The sequence below is a fragment of the Pan paniscus genome, chromosome 11, assembly GCF_029289425.2.
Source record: "Pan paniscus chromosome 11, NHGRI_mPanPan1-v2.0_pri, whole genome shotgun sequence".
Taxonomy (NCBI): domain Eukaryota; kingdom Metazoa; phylum Chordata; class Mammalia; order Primates; family Hominidae; genus Pan; species Pan paniscus.
Genome location: NC_073260.2, coordinates 5,451,317 through 5,470,891, shown reverse-complemented (window position 1 = coordinate 5,470,891; position 19,575 = coordinate 5,451,317). Strand labels below are relative to the sequence as shown.

The window sequence follows — 19,575 nt, the reverse complement described above, 5'->3', positions numbered from 1 at the left end:
CCACTGGGCAGGCAGCTCTACCAGAGACCACAGGTGCACACCAGCATCCCCTCCCACTCAGCCAGAGGGGCGCAGCGCTGTCCACAACTCACACCCTCAGCTCCACTTCCAGCCTGATGAACCCACCTGAGCCAGCCACAGTGACAGGTGGAGCCTAGATCATTCCAAAGACTCCAAAGATAATACCAAAGGCTCCACTTCCAGGCCGATGACACCATCTGAGCCAGCCACAGTGACAGGCAGAGCCTAGATAAGTTGGGCCCTTCCGGAGGGTTCTCTCCAGAGGACTGGCAAGCACAGCCAATATTCATCAACATCCATGAATCTTCTCTGAACCAGTGACTTCATTTGCTCCACAGTGTCCTGCGATTGATTCTTCTGAACTTCTGAGCCCACTCAACCAAGGGCGGCCCAGGGAAGGGCATGTATGCAGCCCCCGCGGCTGTCTACTTGGTCCATGTCCAGCCGCAGTGGAAGCGCCTGCCCCGCCCAGCTGCACTGTCTGCCTCTGCTTCTTCCCCACAAGTTCAAGGTCAGTGTGCTCAGGCATCCCTGTCACATCGATGAGCAAACATGGCCCAGCGATTTGTGTTTCTCAGAGCCCTCTCATTCCAAAACAAGTCTTGATCCAAGGGCACAGCGGTGGCCAGTACTTCCTGAGGGCCTGCCGCTGTGGACTCTGCAAGTGTCGTATTTACTAATAATGGTGCACCGCCAGGAGCGTGCAATGTCATTCAGATTTTACACAAGCAAGGTGCTCAGGCCGCAGGGGAGACGTGACCCCAGGGCGGACCCCTCCCAAGCTTGGCGTGGTGTTCTGCTGGGCCCCCACCTCCAATTTCCATCTAACAGCTCTGAAATGACTGGACTCTGCATCTGGCCTCATCAGGTGATGCTCAGCTGCCCGAAGATGGAGGTGGGCACACGCTCCATGCCATCTCCCTGACCTCGCAAACCCACCACGGTGCCGGCACAAACCCTTCACAAAGCACTCACCCACTTACCCTTGGGCTGGAAGGAACCACAGGCGCCACTGGGACGGCCCATTGGTGACAACCACTCAGGTGTTCCTGAGAACCAAAGTTCTCAGCTACCTACTAACTCACCATTAAGGGGACTGTGCTAGACAACCAACTTTAAACTTGTTACAAATCCCAGAGAGAGAAGCGTGTGCAGGAGACTGATCTGGTCCCATCTCCGTACTGACAGCTGGGGGGCGGGAAGGCCCAGCCGGGCCCAGAGCCACCCTGGGAGGCTGAGATGCAGCTCAGAAACCAGGCGTGAAGGGGCTGGAGCAGGCGGGGAGGGAAAGACAGGAAGGAGCACCTATGTGGGACCCAGGGTCCCAGACAACCCCAAAGCTTCCTGCAGGTGGGAAGGCTCCGCCACATGCAAGAAACTCCGCAAGAATAGCACATGAGGGGCTGGGCCTCGTCTGATGCTTGCCTCGGCCCAGAGGCATCTGAGCAGTGGCCACAAAGCCTCCATCCTGGAGGAGGAGTCTCAGAGCCTACCGCGTGCCTAATCCTGCCACAGGGAGGTCCATTATAATTCAGAGGCTAAGTAACCTGCTGAAGGTCGCCCAGCTTGAAGGACTCAAACCCATGTCCATCTGACGCCACAGTCTGAGCTCTGGCCAGGGTCCAGCTCTAACCTCGTCCCAGACAAGAGGAAGCCCCAGACTTGACAGCACCACACACCTGAGCCTGGGCCCCGTGTCGGAGTCAGTGAGGCCCACGTGTTTGCGCCTGTGTCTGGGGGGTGCAAATCCCCAATCTCCTACTGGAGACAAGAAAACAAGACAGGCCCAGAGACAGCACAGAGCCCACTCAGCCCTGCTCCGCGGGGCACCTGCACACATTATTCACCCCGCCAAGACCTTCCTCTTCTGCTGGCAACACCCACGTCCAGAACAACCCCAGTGGCTGCACACAGGGTCAGAGCTCTGTTACCAGGAGAGCAGGTGAATTCTGCAAGCACGAAAGCCTGTGTTCACAATCCATACTCCAGGGGTCTGCTGGGCTTACAGGTCCCCTGGCTTGGGGCAGGTGGACAGGCAAAGGTGTGTTCCACTCTTCCAAGATGCACAGGAGGCCCAGGGGCAGAGGCTGCCCTTCAGGCAGGACTTTACCAGTCCCATGGGGGAGGGAAGCCAGACAAGGCAGGTGCCAAGCCCCCCCCTCCCCACCCTGGGCCCTCCTGCTCTCCCTCAGCAGTGGTGGTTCCCAGAGGGGTTCCCTGGGGCTCAGCCCAACTCAGAGGAGGGCCCAGGCAGCAGGCCCCACGCAGAAATCGCACCTCCTTTGGGGCAGGGTGGGGTAGGGGCCATCTGCTGGGCCCATTCAGCAGGAAGGGACCTCTTCACCTCCACAGCCCTCAGGGACTCCCCATGGAAACTAATTGCCTCAAAGCATAAAACCACCCCAGGATGGGGGTGGCGGAAGGGGCAGTGAGGGCCCCAGACCCCCTTGGATGGGAAACAAAGCTGAACGCAGCTGCTCCAAGCCCACCCACCTGCTACTCCAGGGAGCGCATGCCCCAGCAGAAGCTGGATTTTCAGAGGCGTGGACATCTGGCCCCAGGGAATTCACAGGGCCTAAGATCCTGCCCTAACTCTAAAAACAGCAACGGCAGCCCCAGGGCCATGCTCGGATCCCACCCTACCCCACCCCACAAAATGTAACTTCTTAACCATTTTCAAATGCACAAGTCAGCAGCACTGAACTCACTCACACTGTGCAGCCATCACCACCGTCACACACACATTCCCCACGCACCTCCCTGGGGACACCACGGACTCCACTTACCCCCAGCAGAGACCCTCCCCAACCCCAGCACCCCAGGGACATCAGAGGCTGAGGGATGAGATCACAGCAGCCAGGACACAGACCAGAGGGATGATGGCCGGCCTGACAGGGCGATCAGTGAGGCCAGGAACCGCCCCTGCCCCTGCCTCTGTCTCCCATCCCCCGCCCCCCACCCAGGGGCTGCTTTTGCATCTTCAGGGGAGGGAAGGTAAGGATCCTGCGTGTCCAGCCTCCTCACCACCAGCCCTGAAGGAAAGACGAGGCGCATTCACAGCGACCCTCTTCCACGTAGAGCAACGCAGCATCCACAGAAGGCAGCCACTCCTCTATGCTCCCCACCAGGAACCCCCAGTTCCCAAGCCCGAGCTTAGGCTGAAGGGCAGACCCTGCCCAGGAGCACCCCTTGGATGAGCCTTGAGGGCCTTGTGCTGAGGGAAATCAGCCAGTCACAAAGGACAAATACCACGGGATTCCCTGCAGGAGGTCCCCGCAGGACTCTCTTACATGAGGCTCCTGGAGCCGGCAGACTCATGCAGACAGCAAGCAGAAGTGGGGAGCCAGGGGCCAGGGGAGGCTGGGGTGAGCGCTGAATGGGGGCAGAGTGTCCGCCTGGGCGGATGAAGCAGTTCGGGAGACGGACGGTGGTGATGGCTGCACAGCAACGTGAGTATGTTCAGAGCCACTGACCTGTGCCCTGGAAAATGGTTAAGAAGCTAAATGTTATGTTCTGTGTATTTTACCACAGTCAATAAAACAAAACAAAGCAGCAGCTGCATGTGGGGGCCACGCACACCTGGATCATCCAGGCCTCCAGCTCTTTTGAACCCAAGGCCAAACACGGACAGGCAGGCCCAGACATGCCTGTCCCTACACCACCGGCCCTGGGTCATGGGGCAGTTTCCATAGAAACCGCTGTGTCCAGGAGCCACGTCACTCTCACAGATGGACAGACAGACGGATGCAGCTCTGGGAAAGGCTTTTCCAGCTTCCACATCTCCAAGTCTCAGCCTCATCGTGGACACGATAAGACCAACGTCCCCCAAACAGGGTCAGAGCTAGACAAACACCAGACTCCACCCCAATTAGTATCATGAGCCTGAGCCGACTGATCTGTTCCAAAGGGCGTCATCCCAGCGGCTGGCTGCAAGATACTTAACATTTAATTTCCAGGTCCAGGGAGGCTGCCATTAGCAAGATTAATTGTGTGCACACACAATTTAATTTCCCCCACCTCAGAAACAAAAGTGACACTTACCCCAATTACAGGACACTGGGCCCTGGCGGACGGCCCGTCATTCGCAAGGAGACGACACGAACAGCATGGAAATGAAGCGCCCCTGCCAGGGGGGCAGGGACACCGCGTCCCCGTCCCCGGGGAAGCCTCACTTCTGAGGAGCTCTTTGCTGAGATCAAGATGGCCTGAGGCAGGCCCGGCAGGGATCTGGAGCTGAGCTGAAAGGGGTCTCAGTGCCGCCTGCTCTTCCGCCCTCGGGGTGGGAAACCGAGGCCCAGCAAACCACAGGCTTGGGGTCGGATACCAGATGACCCCAGACAAGCTGACCCCCAGGTCTTGGCCTGGGTTCCTTGTCCAGGAAACTAGTCATCACAGTGCTCCTCTTACAGCGGGTGCCGAAGGGTGGGGGCTCACGGGCACGAGCCTAGAACATGCCCGCGCCTGTGTGGGAGACAGCATGCCCACTCTGGGTGCTAGCTGCCGGCTTTCTAGACTGGCCTGACCCCTCCTAAGAGCCTAGGAGTCAAAGGGGTGGGGGAAGGCGGCCACTGGCACAGTGATCTGCGGTCCTCGGTTCCCTTCTCTCCCCAGGGCCACCCTGAGACCCCTGGAAAGACTAAGGGATGCTTGGGAGGGAAAGGCACTGGGTCCAGGGCCTGGGGGAGCACACAGCTTGCCTTGGGGCAGGTGTGGGCAGCCCACAGCTCCGCAGCAAGGACCACCCCAGTCCCACACTGCAACTCCACAAATACATTAAGCCAGCCGGCCCGTCGGCACCTGCTTCCTCAGCGACCGAGTGCGTCATGAAATCCCAGGAAACTCCCCAGGGCACCCAACGAGGCTCAGCTGTTTGTTCATAAGACATTTCATTTACACACACACACAAAAAAATTTTTTCTTCTCTGTCCCCCGTTAAACCTAATCAGGCTTCCCCGATGTGACGGTGTTTTACTCATGTCTCAACTGTTAATATCGATACAAGGCTGAAGACCCCACAGCTTCCACGAAAAAAGAACTCCAGGCTGGAATATTAGTGTTTCCCATGAATAATACATGACCCCGCAGGGCCACTCCTGGGATGACTCCACGAATTACTGTCTCTGCAGTGGAAGGACCTGTCATCCTGGCTGGGAAAATTAGCTAGTAACTAACAGGATACGGGCACACTCCGGGAGGCTATGGTGCCAGGGTGTGGGAGGGTGACCCGCAGGGGCTGAGGCAGGTCCCCAGGCAGGAGTGGCAGCCAGGGCATGGGCAGCATGGATCGTGCCAGCCTGGCACACCCACAGGGCACAGAGCCCTCCACACAGCCGAGACTCCAGGGGGTGGAACCAGGAAGCCCAGGCCGGGAGTCCGGGCAGTGGTTTCTTCCGAGGAGCCAGAACTCGGCTCCACCACGACCACACGGAGCCTTGCTGCCTGTCACAGAGGGACTGACGGCGCGTCTCACGCAGGCCGTGGGGCAACCAGGAGGAATCGTGGCCGTAAGCCCAGGAGTGAGCACGGACTGCAGCTTCCCAGCCCCGGACTACATTTCTTCCTTCCAAGAGGTGCAGGAAGAAACCACTTGGGAGAGCAGAAATTGGAAAAGTGCCGAGGGTCAAGGGGCCACGGCTCTCCCTAGTTGGAGCAAAGACGACCGCCCCCCACCACCCCCTAGAGTCCTTCTCCCCTTTGTCCATGAGAGGCAGATGCTTGATGGCTCAGGGCTGCCTGCTAAAGACAGCACTCCCCACCCTCCCTTGCAGAAAGGAATGGCCCCAGGACCACGTTCTGGACACTGGGTAAGAAAGGAAGGGGAGGTGAGGAAGGGTCATGCACTTAAAAGGAAACAGCTGCCTCCCCTGCTTCTTTCCTGCTGCATGGAACACGGACGAGATGGCAGGAGCTCAGCAGCTACCTTGAAGCACTTAGGTGGAAGCCGCATACTGGTGACGGCAGAGTGAGATATTCAGCACGCCTGAGCTGCTTGTGGGGACTATGGCACTGCCTGGGATGTGGGCACTATGGAGGAGCATCTCTCTTGCTACCTCACTGCCAGCCACCCATCCCTGCAAACTGGCAAGGACCTGCCACCTTTCACACCTGATAAACAAAAATACTTTAAGGTCTTCTAATATCTATTTGGGCATTTTCTGGTCTGAAGTGGGGAAGTTAAATAAAATAAGGTAGAGGAGTGAAAAAAGTAAAAAAGGCAAAGAGGATTTTCTCTCCAAGGCTCTTGCAAGGGAGCACCAGAGCCCTGCTCAAGGTGCTCAGCAAGCAGAGGCCTGGGGGACAAGGGTGCAGGGGGCTGCCAGGGCTCGGCCTCACGCCACCCTCAGGAACACAGTCTCCAGCTCCAGCTTCTTCTCCCTCCCTCCCTCCCACTCTCAGCAGGAGGGATGGGGGGGAGGGTGGTGGGGAGGGATGGAGGGAAGGGATAGGGGGATGGAGGGGGAGACAGAGGGGAGGAATAGAAGGGAAGGGATGAAGGGGGAGGGATAAAGGGGAGGGATGGAGGGGGAGGGAAGGGAGATGGAGGGGAGATGGAGGGGGGATGGAGGGGGGACGGAAGGGGAGGGATGAAGAGGAGGGATGGAGGGGGAGGGATGAAGGGGGAGAGATAGAGGAGAAGGATGGAGGGGAGGCATGGAGGGGGAAGGATGGAGAGGGATGGAAGGTGAGGTATGGAGGGAAGGGATGGAGGGGAGGGAGGGAAGGAAGGGAGGGGAAAGAAGGAGAGGGATGGAGGGGAGGGAGGGCGGGGGATGGGGGAGGGATGGAGGGGGAGTGATAAAGGGGAGGGATGAACAGGGAGGGATGGAGGGGGAGGGATGAAGGGGAGGGATGGGGAGATGAAGCGGGAGGGATGAAGAGGAGGAATGGAAGGGGAGGGATGAAGGGGGAGGGATGGAGGGGAGGGATGGAGAGGAGGCATGGAGGAGAGGCAGGGAGGGGGAGGGATGGAGAGGGATGGAAGGAGAGGTATGGAGGGGAGGGAGGGGAGGGAGGGAGAGGGATGGAGGGGAGGGATGGAGGGGGATGGAGGGAGAGGGATGGAAGGGGATGGAGAGGAGGGATGGAGGGGAGGCATGGGGATGGAGTTGGGAGAGGTGGGGATAGAGGGCGTGGAGTGAGAATGGAGGAGAGGGGTAAAAGTAGTGGGTGAGTGGACCAAGGCATTCGGGGGAGAGGTGGAGAGAGAGGGAGAGAGGAAAAGGGGATGGAGGAGAGGGACAAAGGACGGGGTGCCAGGGGTGTGGGGAGACGAAAGGGATGAAAGAGGTGGGGTGTGGGGAGGAGGGGGAAGGAGAGGGATGGGGGCATTGGGTAGGGGGTGGAAGGGACCCAAGGGCGGGGTGGGGGATGATGGAACAGAGGCCAGTGGTGCAGGGGAGGGGTAGAGGGGGATAAAGGGGAGATGAGGGGAGGGGGTGGGGATCAGCAAGGGGCCTGCTCAGGTGCCAGTGGGAACAGGTGTCCCGGGTTGGCTGCATGGGGCTGTGCTGCTTGGAAGTGAGGCCTCCTGGTGCTTCCGCAGGGCTGCAGGGCTTTGTGAGCCAGGAGTGTCCTTTGAACACAAACAAGCCTCTGTTTATTTTGGAAATGTGGGGGCTGAGGAGGTGGGGAGTGAAAGCTGACACTCGTTAGAGCACCCTTACCAGTGCATACACCTCTGTCTATAAGCACACTGGGGAGGAGACAGAATTAAGTCACTTGGCCAAGGTCATCCCAGGGGTCAGCAAAAATCAATCTGCATCAATCCCTGGGCCCCATTCAGGGCTCGGCCAAAGGGCAGCCGAGCACCTAACCTGCCTGGCCGTCCCTCCTGGGTCTCCGTGCCTGAATCGGGCGTCAGAGTCCAGCAGAGACAACTGTCCTTCGGCTCCAATAGGGACACAGGGGCACAAGGAGCTTGGGAGGGCAGGGCAGGCTGAGCTGCAGGGCTAGAGGGAGGAGAGGACTCACAGGCCAGAGATGCAAGAGGAGGGGCGAATCCGGGCCAGGCTTCAGCTCAGAGGCCATTGCAGACGAGAAAAGCGGACCTGGCCCAGCCTTGGCAAGAAAAAGCATTCCAGGTTCTCGTAAGGGGGAAAGAAAGAGCCAAGCGGTCTCCATCCACGGGGAACTTGCCCGAGCCCACCCCCAGAATTATCATCAGGATGATGTCTCACAAAAAGACTTCAAAGTGAGACCAGGAACACCATCTTCCTGGTCGTGAGGAGCAGGTTTTGCTGGGCGGTGAAGGGCCCTGGCCCTTAGACACACAGTAAGGCGGACTCAGCTGCCCTTTCTCTCAGAGGACAGCACGGTCCAAGATCTACGGCTCTGAGTCCGATCTGGGCACTTACCAGACAGCCTGAGTCCCACCTCCCCCGCAGACTCCTCTCGCCACCCTCCCAAATCCACAGGCCTCTAAAGGTGGGAGTCTGACAGCCAGGTGCCTTCAGGCTGTGGAGGGGTCACACAAAGGCCCCACAGCTGCAGGGTGGAGGGTGGAGAGGGCTGAAGAGGAAGGGAAGAAGGAGAAAGGGAGGGAGGAAAGAAGGAAGGAGGCTCGTGTGGCGGAGGCAGCGGCAACAGCAGCTGGGCCTCAGCTGGTCCTCGGTCCCACAGTCGGGTAGCGCCGCAGTGGGGCAGCGTGGAGGAGGAGGCCCTAGCGACAACTCTGGGGTCCTCAGGCGGCAAGGGACCTGCCCCGCACGGCTGCCTACCGGGGCGAGCCCTCCCTCCCCGGCCTTCATAAAAGCAAAATCTAGACAAAGGAGCCAAGATGGCCGATACCCACTCCGGCCAGCTCCAAAGGTCACCTTCAAGAAACGGAGTTTGCAGGAAGTCAACGGTGCCTGCAGAACAGGGGCGAGCACCCAGCCCAGCCAAGGCCAGGAGGAGCCCAAGCCTTCCTCCGTCGCCACGCGGCAGCTCTCATTGCCTGATCCTCGGAGGGTGGCGGGACAGCGATTCCACCCACAGCTGCGATGACCGAGGCCCAGCATCGCAGCAAGTGGCAGAGAAGCCAGAGTCCAACCACCGCCCCTGAAACCCACCGCACCTGACCCACACGGCAGCCGCGAGAGTCGGGCGCCCACGTGTACCACACACACAGCTGAATGCTTTACTGGACCTCACAGACCCTCACAGCCCTCTGGAAAGTTCTGTCGTAATCTCCACCTTACATCTGCAGAAACTGAGGCTCGGGGAGAAGGAAGACAGTAACGGGCCCAAGGCCACCCTGCCAAGCAGCATGACATCCACCCCACAGCCCACGGCTGAGAATCCATCCCCCACTCCCCGCCTCCACTGCCCGTCAGAATTCGGGGAAGCTGCACGGGTGAGACCCTAGAGGTCACCTCGCTGGATCCCCCACAGTACCCACTGCCACCACCATGTCCGCTCTAAAGTGCACTGTGAGGGATCCAGGGACCGTGGACACACAGGGTTCCACCCTTTCCCAAGGATGGGGGAACCGGGGCCTGGCCTGGCCAGGGATGGTGCCGGCCATCAGCACCAGCTGCAGCCAGACCCAGACCTGGTGCAACTGACCCAAGAAGGAGACCTAAGCTCCTTCAACAAAGGCCAGCGACAGGAGAGGCGGCTGGGTGCATCCATCCACAAAACCAACAGGAACACTGTGGCCACAGGGGCCACAAGGATCACAGGGCCCAATAAAGGCGGAAACCGCCTTTACGCCCTCTGAGCCCAAAGGAGAGGCCCCCAGAAACCTCCAGAACCCCCCGGGTGACCCTGCACAAGGCGGCTGTTGGGAAATTTTGCCACAGTTGCCCTCTGTCCAGGGAGGCCTGAGGGCCCAGCAGGGTTCACAGGCTCCCAGGAGGAGGAGGGGCCAGCCCTTTCCCCACCGTCTCAGGCAGATCCTTAACCCCAAGGGGACCACAAACCCCTCCAGGAATCTAAGGAAGGCTGTGGGCCTCTCCCCAGAACACAGGGCACCCCAAGAGGCTCCAGATCCTGGCGCCCACCCTGGACTCCCAGGGAAAGAAGTCCAGACTTGGGGCCCCTGAGGTGAAACAGCAGCCTGTCCCCCAGCAGGGCCTGCCTTGACGCTATGACCCCAGGCAGGGTCCAGAGCTGAGCACTCTGCTAGCCCTCACCTGCCCTAGACCCTGGGGTAAAGGACAGGAGACAGCACAGGCGGAACACAGAGCCCTGGCCATCGGTGTCACCGCTGTTGACGTGGGAGGCAGGAGGAAGGGCAGGGGTTGATGTTCTGAAGATCGCGTGGGGGGTGTCCGGAGATGGCGTGGGAGAGGGCGGCAAGAAATAGGGAGTTAAGCTCCAAGCCGAGGCACCGAGGGCCGCCCGCAGCAGAATGACACCAGAACAAGGGGCAGGGGAGGGGGACAGGGGCTCAACTCCTACAGCAAAGAGTCAACAGGTGTTGAAAGCAGGGAATCAAGGGCTGGGCTCTATGGAGATCTCTGAGGGCTCCAAAGGTGACCGCAGGAGAATTAAAGACACAGTTATAGGTGCAGCTCCTGGGGGAGGCCTGGCGGGGCTGGGGTCGGGGAGGCAGGAGGCCACCATTCATTTCAAGCCCGTCTGTAACATGACTCTTTCTGCTGTGTGCATCTATAATCACCTTGCAAAAATAAAAAATAAAAATGTAAATGAGCAACTCAAATGTCCGTCAACAGATGAATGGGCAAACAAATTGCGGTGGAGCCACTATGGACTATCACGCCGACGTGAAAAGGAGAGAAGCTCTGATTCTCACCGCAACGTGCCAGCGGGTGCCAGCCAGGCACAGGGACAATCTATTGTGACATTCCATTTATAGGAAGTTTCCAGACCAGGCAAATCCACAGCAATTTGAATTAGTGGCTGCCAGGGGCTGGGGAAAGTTGGGGGGGATGAGGAGTTACTGCTAATGGGTTGGGGTTTCTTTTTGGGGGTAATGAAAGCGTTTTAAAATTAGTGGTGGATACATGGCCTTGTGAATACACTGAAAACCCCTGCACTGCACACTTCAAACGGGCGAACCCCATGGTATGTCAACTGCACCTCAACAATGCTGCTACTTTAAAAAGAGAAAGAACGTCAGCTTTCTACACACTGGCAAAAAACTGTCTTGTAAGGCCAGAGTTGTCTGGTTCTCGGCCTTCTTAATTGGCAGCCACACTAAAATCTTCATTAACGTTAGTAGGTCAGGCACAGTGGCTTACGCCTATAATCCCAGCACTTTGGGAGCGCGAGGCATGCGGATCACTTGAGGTCAGGAGTTCACACCAGCCTGGCCAATACAGTGAAACCCCGCCTCTACTAAAAGTACAAAAATTAGATGGGCATGGTAGCAGGTGCCTGTAATCCCAGCTACTCGGGAGGCTGAGACAGGAGAATCGCTTGAACCCGGGGGGCAGAGGTTGCAATGAGCCGAGATCGCGCCATTGCACTCCAACCTGGGCAACAGAGTGAGACTCAGTCTCAAAAAAATAAATAAATAAAATAAAAAAGAATAAAATCTTTATAAACGTTAGAGCAGGTCGAAACGTGGGGACGACAGCCACTCTCGCAGCGTTAGATCTAGGCAACTTTCGTCATTGGCTCCACTATGCGAAACTTTCAAACTGTTGTTAAGGTCACTCTCAGAGGGCAGTGGCTCATTTTATTGGATCCGTGCGCCACTTCATTCACATAAGCAACACTGTAATTCCATTCTGGTTTGATTTCAGAAATTCTACCAGCTGTGTCTAGAATTGTGTTTATGAGGAAAAGTTGATATTAATATAAATGACATTTTCTTTTCTTGTCTTTTGCTTAGAAACTGCAAAAAAAAATCCAACCAAGCCGGGTACAGTGGCTCACGCCTGTAATCCTAGCACTTTGGGAGGCTGAGGCGGGCGGATCACGAGATCAGGAGATCAAGACCATCCTGGCTAACACGGTGAAACCCCGTCTCTACTAAAAATACAAAAAATTAGCCGGGCGTGGTGGCGGGCGCCTGTAGTCCCAGCTACTCGGGAGGCTGAGGCAGGAGAATGGCGTGAACCCAGGAGGCGGAGCTTGCAGTGAGCCGACATCGTGCCACTGCACTCCAGCCTGGGCGACAGAGTGAGACTCCATCTCAAAAAAAAAAAAAAAAAAAAAAAATCCCAACCGAAACAGATGTTGGGCTTGTGAGAACGCAGCACTAGGAAGCGACTCGGGAGCCTATCGGCACATGCTGGTTATTGCTGAAGGACGCGGGAAAATGAGCTGACACTCGGGAAGAAAGCCGCTCCTTTGAGCAGCAGCAAGAGACTAAGTCCCCCTCCTTCCGCCCAAGTGGCAGAGGCGTCCAGGCGGGTGCCAGCCTCAGCCTCTCACTGGGTCAGGAGCCCAGCACAGGGCACACCCAGGTAGGGAGCCTCACATGTGGGCTCACACCCACCGCCCTGCTCTGCCCCTCACACCCAGGTAGGGAGCCTCACATCTGGGCTCACACCCACCACCCTGCTCTGCCCCTCACACCCAGGTAGGGAGCCTCACATCTGGGCTCACACCCACCGCCCTGCTCTGCCCCTCACACCCAGGTAGGGAGCCTCACATCTGGGCTCACACCCACCGCCCTGCTCTGCCCCTCTGTAACCCACCATCTGGCCCATCCCTCAAGACATCTTCCACCCCTACCTCCCATTCATCACCTGTTACCCAGATGGCTGGGCTGTGTCTCCTTGAACGAAACTGGGTCCCGGGAGCGTGAGGTCCTTCCTGTCTCCCCCAGCCCAGAGCTGAGCCCAGCTTCATCCATGGTGGTCAAGCCAGAGAGCTCTGCTGTCTCCCTACCTCCGCAGCAACACAGGCCCCCCTCTGGGTGGCCACAAGGTGTGGCTCTAAGCCCTCCATTTCCAGATCGTCCATGATTGCTCTTCTATGCCTCGTTTAGTGAAGGCCAAATATGGAATTTCCAAGTCACCTAAGGTCAAGATAATGCCAGACCATGACCATGCAGATGCCTGAAATGTCTGTATTTAATTAACGCTGGAGGCAAAAAGGTCACTGGTATTAATGGAGTGAAGAAAAAACAACCCGCCCCCAGGCCTCCAGAATGTCTCCCTGCCAGGGAGACGGCAGCCTCTGCCAATTAAAACTCCTCTTCAGAAGCGTCCAGCACCCACCAACTTCAGAAAACCTGCGAAGGCAGAGACAGGCAGCTGGCTTGCTGGTGGTTGGAAGGGGCCCAGCAGGGCTTAGGGACACTCTGCCCAGACAGACCACGCAAAGCCTCCTACCAGGGAAGGCCACGATCACTTTCCCCCTTTGAAAATCCCAAGCTCTTCCAACATACTGCATCCGGGTACCCTGAGGCTGGGAGGGACCTCAGAGATGGGCCTGCCCTGGGCTGCAAAGCACAGAGAAGGAAACTGAGGCCGGGCGGACACAGGCTGATCTAGTGTCACCGGCAGCCGACAGGGTGGCCAGAGGGGCTCCAAGGCTGAGTCCAGCGCTTTCTCCACAACGCCAGACCCTCAACAGAAAGAGACTTTTTAGGGCGGATGTGGTGGTTCACACCTGTAATCCCAGCACTTTGGGAGGCTGAGGTGGGCGGATCACCTGACATCAGGAGTTCAAGACCAGCCTGGCCAACATGGCAAAACCTTGTCTCTACTAAAAAAAAATACAAAAATCAGCCAGGCGTGGTGGCAGGTGCCTGTAATCCCACCTACTCAGGAGGCTGAGGCAGGAGAATCACTTGAACCCAGAAGGCAGAGATTGCAGTGAGCCGAGATCGTGCCACTGTACTCCAGCCTGGGCAACACAGCGAGACTCTGCCTCAAAAAAATAAAAAATAAATAAAAAGATCCTTTTCAATACCCTCAACTGGTATTTAAAATCATCAGTTGAGTGGCGAGGTAGCTGGACTTTTTATGTGGTGCCCAGGGAAGCTTCTAGGCCTCATGAGGCCAGGCCCGAGCTGGTGCTGTGGCTCTCCTGGCAGGTTCCCCTGGTCAGAGCCACCACAGGCTGTCTCGGATCCGGGGAGGATACAGACCTTGTCTTTTTTTTTTTTTTTTTTTTTTTTTTTTTTGAGACGGAGTCTCGCCGTCTCCCAGGCTGGAGTTCAGTGGCGCAATCTCGGCTCACTGCAAGCTCCGCCTCCCGGGTTCTCACCATTCTCCTGCCTCAGCCTCCCCAATAGCTAGGACTACAGGCACCCGCCACCATGCCCAGCTAATTTTTTGTATTTTTAGTGGAGATGGGGGTTTCACCACGTTAGCCAGGATGGTCTCGATCTCCTGACCTCGTGATCCGCCCGCCTCGGCCTCCCAAAGTGCTGGGATTACAGGCGTGAGCCACCACGCCAGGCCCAGACCCTTCCTCTTGATGAGAGGAATCACAGAGAGTTTGCGGGTATCTTTAGTCTGCCTCAGGGTCCCCATCACAAACGCGGAATAACAATGTCTCTTCCAAGGCCCAGGAGGAGACGACCTGAGGAGACCCATGGGGAGTTGGGACTCCTCAGGCCGGGTGCAGTGGTTCATACCTGTAACCCCAGCACTTTGGGAGGCCGAGGTGAGTGGATCACTTAAGCCCAGGAGTTTGAGACCAGTCTTGGCAACACAGTGAGACCCCATCTCTACCAAAAATTTAATATATTTTATTTATTTATTTATGAGACAGGGTCTCGCTCTGTCACCCAGGCTGGAGTCCTATAGCATGATCTGAGCTCACCGCAATCTCTGCCCCCTGGGTTCAAGCGATTCTCATGCCTCAGCCTCCCAAGTAGCAAGAAGCTGGGATTATAGGCGCCTGCCACCACACCCAGCTAATTTTTGTAGCAGAGACCGCGTTTCACCATGTTGACTAGGCTGGTCTCGAACTCCTGACCTCAGGCGATCCGCCCACCTCGGCCTCCCAAAGTGCTGGGATTACAGGCATGAGCCACCATGCCTGGCCTCTACCAAAAATTTAAAAATTAGCTGGGTGTGCTGGGTGCGGTGGCTCATGCCTGTAATCCCAGCACTTTGGGAGGCTGAGGCGGGTGGATCACGAGGTCAGGAGGTCGAGACCATCCTGGCTAACACAGTAAAACCCCATCTCTACTAAAAGTACAAAAAATTAACTGGGCGTGGTGGCGGGCACCTGTAGTCCCAGCTACTTGGGAGGCTGAGGCAGGAGAATGGCGTGAACCCGGGAGGCGGAGCTTGCAGTAAGCCGAGATTGCACCACTGCACTCCAGCCTGGGCGACAGAGCAAGACTCCATCTCAAAAAAAAAAAATAGCTGGGCATAGTGGCACATGCCTGTGGTCCCAGCTACTCGGGAGGCGAAGGCAGGAAGGATCACTGGAACCCACAGATCAAGGCTGCAATGAGCCACGATTACACCACTGCACTCCAGCCTGGGTGACAGAGTAAGACCCTGTCTCAAAAAAAACAAAGAAGAAAGAAAAGAAAAGTAAAACCATGGACCCATTTTAGGAACATTTTATGAAAAAAGCCACTCCTGAGGCCCCCTGGTAATACTGGGGCTCAGAAGACACTCCAACATGAAGGCCCTCCTATCACTAGTTCCATTCTCCCCTGGAGGTGGCCATAGAAACTAGAATGCCTCTTCCCCCAAGCAGGTCTTAGAAACCAGAACCCCTTTCCCCTAAAGCCAGTCATCAAACCTAAAAATAATACTCTAACTGTCCCTCCACTCTATCTGTATAAAAACTGGCCATAAAGAAATTCCCTGACCTACCTTGTTTGACTGTAGGTCATAAGACCCACCATTCCAGAGAGGGTCCTGCCCCACACCCAGAAGGAAGGGGCGCGGCTCAGAGAGGCCAGTAAGAATCCAGGCTCATCTGCCTGCCCATGCTTTGTGGAACTTGCGCATAAAAATGAGCAATTTCCCCTATCTTTGGTACTTTATTTAGAAGGTTCCCCTGTATAAATGTTCAATCGTCTTGCCTTTTCTCCAATTAATCAATCTACCTCCTGTCTGATTTATTTATTTATTTATTTATTTATTTATTTATTTATGTATTTTTGAGACAGGGTCTTGCTCTGTCGCCCAGGCTAGAGTGCAGTGGCAGGATCTCAACTCACTGCAACCTCCGCCTCCCAGGTTCATGCAATTCTCCTGTCTCAGCTCCCCTGAGAAGCTGGGATTACAGGTGCATGTCATCACGCCCGGCTAATTTTTGTATTTTTAGTAGAGACCGGGTTTCACCGTTTTGGCCAGGCTGGTCTCCAACTCCTGACCTCAGGTGATCTGCCCGCCTCAGCCTCCCAAAGTGCTGATATTATAGGCATGAGCCACCGTGCCCAGCCTCTCCTGTCTGATTTTCCAGTGAACCTTAAGGGGGCCAAGAGCCTTAGCCCCAACACTCTCAACTCATAATGAAAACCATGGCCCAGTTTTAGGAACATTTCATGTAAAAGCACCACTCCAGGGGCCCAGTGGTCACAATGGCGACCATTTATTGGGCACTTGCCATTCAACAGGCCGGCTACCCACTCCCCACGGGTCTCCTCAGATCGTCTCCTCCTGAGCCTCAGAAGAGGCATGGTTATTCCCCGTTTGTGACAGGGACCCTGAGGCAGAGTAAAGATGGCTGCACACTCTCTGAGACTCCTCCCATCAAGAGGCAGGGTCTGTGTCCTCCCCGGATCCAGCATGGCCTGTGGTGGCTCTGACCAGGGGAGCCTGTCGGGAGAGCCATGGCACCAGCTCGAGCCTGGTCTCATGAGGCCTAGAAGCTTCCGTGGGTGCCACATAAAAAAGTCCAACTACCTTGCTAGAGAGCCCACATGGGGAGGCTGGCCCTGAGCCGCAGGGGCCTCTCCTGCCCTCCAGCAAGGGCCCGGAGCTGCCCTGAGGGGCTCCTGCCGGCCCGGCCTGGTGACTCTACCTAGGTCTGTAGGCACTGGGCTGGGCCCAGCCCTCCTGGGTTATTTATTTCCCCACTGTTCTGACACCAGGCCCTTCCGTGAGCACAGACAGCCCTGCTGTCCCTGACTCTGGAACCCCAGCGCCCACTGCCACATTCTACCTTTTCCCAGGAGACGGGCCGATGGGGTCAGTGGCAATGTGCCACCACCATCGGAGGGGGCTTGGGGTGGGGAGGACAGCTGCGCTCCGGAGGCCAAAGGAGATGGGCCAACGTCCCTACCATGCACCTCCTCCTACCACACATCTCTGCCTGCCTTAGTGGTCTGCACGTCAGGAGACTCTGTGGATGCTCCGAGCCTCCGTGTCCTACAGATCAGACTAGAACCTCCCACCTCCACCTCTCTGGGCCAAAAGTGACACAGTCTCGTCAGGACCATGGAGATCACAGACTCGGACCCAGGAAGACCCAATTTAAGGCCAGGCCCATCAGCTCCCCCTGCAATTGGCCTCCCTGAGCCCCAACTTCGTTGTCTATACACCGGGATAGGAACGGGCATCTGCTTCGGACGTGTGAGGACCACGCAGGACAATCCACACAACATGCACAGGGCCTGGGACATGTCAGAAGCCTCTGCTGCAGGACACAGGACACCTGGCCCCACGAAGGCAGAGCCCTCTGAATTTGACCAAACCTCCTCCATGCAGACACAGCTGCGGCCTTGGGGCTACCACATCCCCAGATTTGCGGAGCCTGAAATGCGGCCAGCACTGGAAGCGGGGAGACTCCCACATTGAGATGTTTCTGTTCTCCCAGAGCTCCAGTAGAGAAAATGTTCACCCACAAACCCCCCAGGGTATCCAGAGGCCAGGGGTGCTGGGGTGCAGGCTGCAGACAGGTTCCCACATTTGGTGCAGGGGAAGACACACATCTGCTCAAAAGAAAAATGAGGGAGTGTTTCGGGTTGAACTGTGTCCCCTCAAAAAAGATACATAGGGGTGCTAATCCCCAGGACCTCAGAATTTAACCTTACTTGTACAGAGACTTCAAAGAGAAATGAAGTTAAAATGTTGTCACTGGGGTGGGACCTAATCCAATATGACCCGTGTCCTTATAAAAAGAGGAAGTTTGCCAGGTGCGATGGCTCACGCCTGTAACCCCAGCACTTTGGGAGGCCAAGACAGGTGGATGGATCACTTGAGGTCAGGAGTTCAAGACCAGCCTGGCCAACATGGTAAAACCCCGTCTCTACTAAAAATACAAAATTAGCTGGGTGTGGTGATACACACCTGTAATCCCAGCTACTAGGGAGGCTAAGGCAAGGGAATCGCTTGAACCCGGGAAGTAGAGGTTGTAGTGAGCCAAGATCAGGCCACTGCACTCCAGCCTGGGCAACAAGAGCGAAACCCTGCCCCAGAAAAAAAAAAAAAAAGAGATAGTTTGTACACAGAGATAGGCACAGAGGAAAGACGACAAGAATATAAAAAGAGAAGACGCCGTCTGCAAGCCCAAGAGAGTGCCCCGGGACACAGTCTCCCTGTGCCCCAGAAGGCACCAGCCCCGCCGCCACCCTGATCTCAGACTTCCAGCCTCATTTCGGTTCCAGTACATTTCGGTTGTTTCACAGGGCTCCTTCCCTCCCCGCTGCACTGTCCCTCAGGCCCCTTCCTCTACCCCACGCTGGGTGGTGCTCCCGGCTCAGGGTCCCATGCCCACCCTGCACCGGGATTCCCTCTGTGAGGGCGTGCCAGGTCTGCCCCATCCCCTGGAGCCCCACATCAGGCTCAAAAGACAGGGGCTGAAACAACAATCCCGGGAGATGTGACGGCCACATCACCTGCCAGTCAGGAGAGGTTTTGTATCACTTAGAAAATATGGGGGTGGGGGCTGCATACAAGTCTTTTCTGGGGTTCTCAGGACACAAAGTCGGACATGGCCTCAGCCAGCCTCGGGTCTGGAGGCTCACAGAGGCTCACCTGGTTTTGAACCATAAAGAAATTTAGCAAAGGTCTACCCCTGCTTCTAGGGCTCTGATCTCACAAGCGTGGGCATCACTGAAAAACAGCGTCAGAAAAAACTCTCAACAGGGGGATGCTGGCGAGGGAAAAGGGGTCCCTGGAGGGCACGCAAATCCACTTCGTCAGGTCCACACTGAGACCCGGAGAGGGCTCGGGGAGGCAGAGACCCTGAGCTTGAAAGCCAGGGGAAGAGTTTGAAGAAACCCATTTCACACACTGAGTAAAAAAGGGCAACTTACAAGAACATGTTATTTTCATGTTTTTAAAGACGTAAACGATTGAGCAAATTAAATATTTAAGTAAATGTTGAACTACTTCATCTATCCCTAAAAGCTTATAAAATCATGTTGACCAAGAAACTTAAAATCCTCTTACTGGGAAAGGGGTGGAACCAGCTTGTATTTTGAGCTGCTTCCTGCCCCAAATCACAGATGAGCGAATGGGGCTCCAGCCCGTGTCCTGGTGGGCCGGCTCCAGCCCAAGCGCCAGGCTCTCCCCCAGAGCTCCCCATTCTAAAGGGAACCACTCTGCCACACACAGCTTTGTTCTTCTGGGAGACCCCTCTAGAGAACTGAAGAGTAAATGCTATTTCTAGACGCTCTAAGACATTAAAAAGACAGAGAAGAATCCCAAGTCCTCCCTTTCAAAACCTCAATGCATCTAATATACCAATAAAAGCGACCATCAACGCCTCACTTTCTGAGTTCATGTCCTC

General features: G+C 56.4%; 2 protein-coding genes across 6 annotated transcripts in view; both read right to left on the bottom strand.

The window, feature by feature from the left end:
- VAV2 (vav guanine nucleotide exchange factor 2) overlaps positions 1-19,575 on the bottom strand; it is a 231,830-nt gene that overhangs the window by 122,658 nt on the left and 89,597 nt on the right. The window lies entirely within an intron of this gene.
- On the bottom strand, positions 8,440-9,244 carry LOC100987129 (uncharacterized). The gene is given in 2 exon segments (XM_008976036.2): positions 8,440-8,744; positions 8,747-9,244. Coding segments are annotated over 2 exon segments (579 nt in total). The 5' UTR covers positions 9,021-9,244.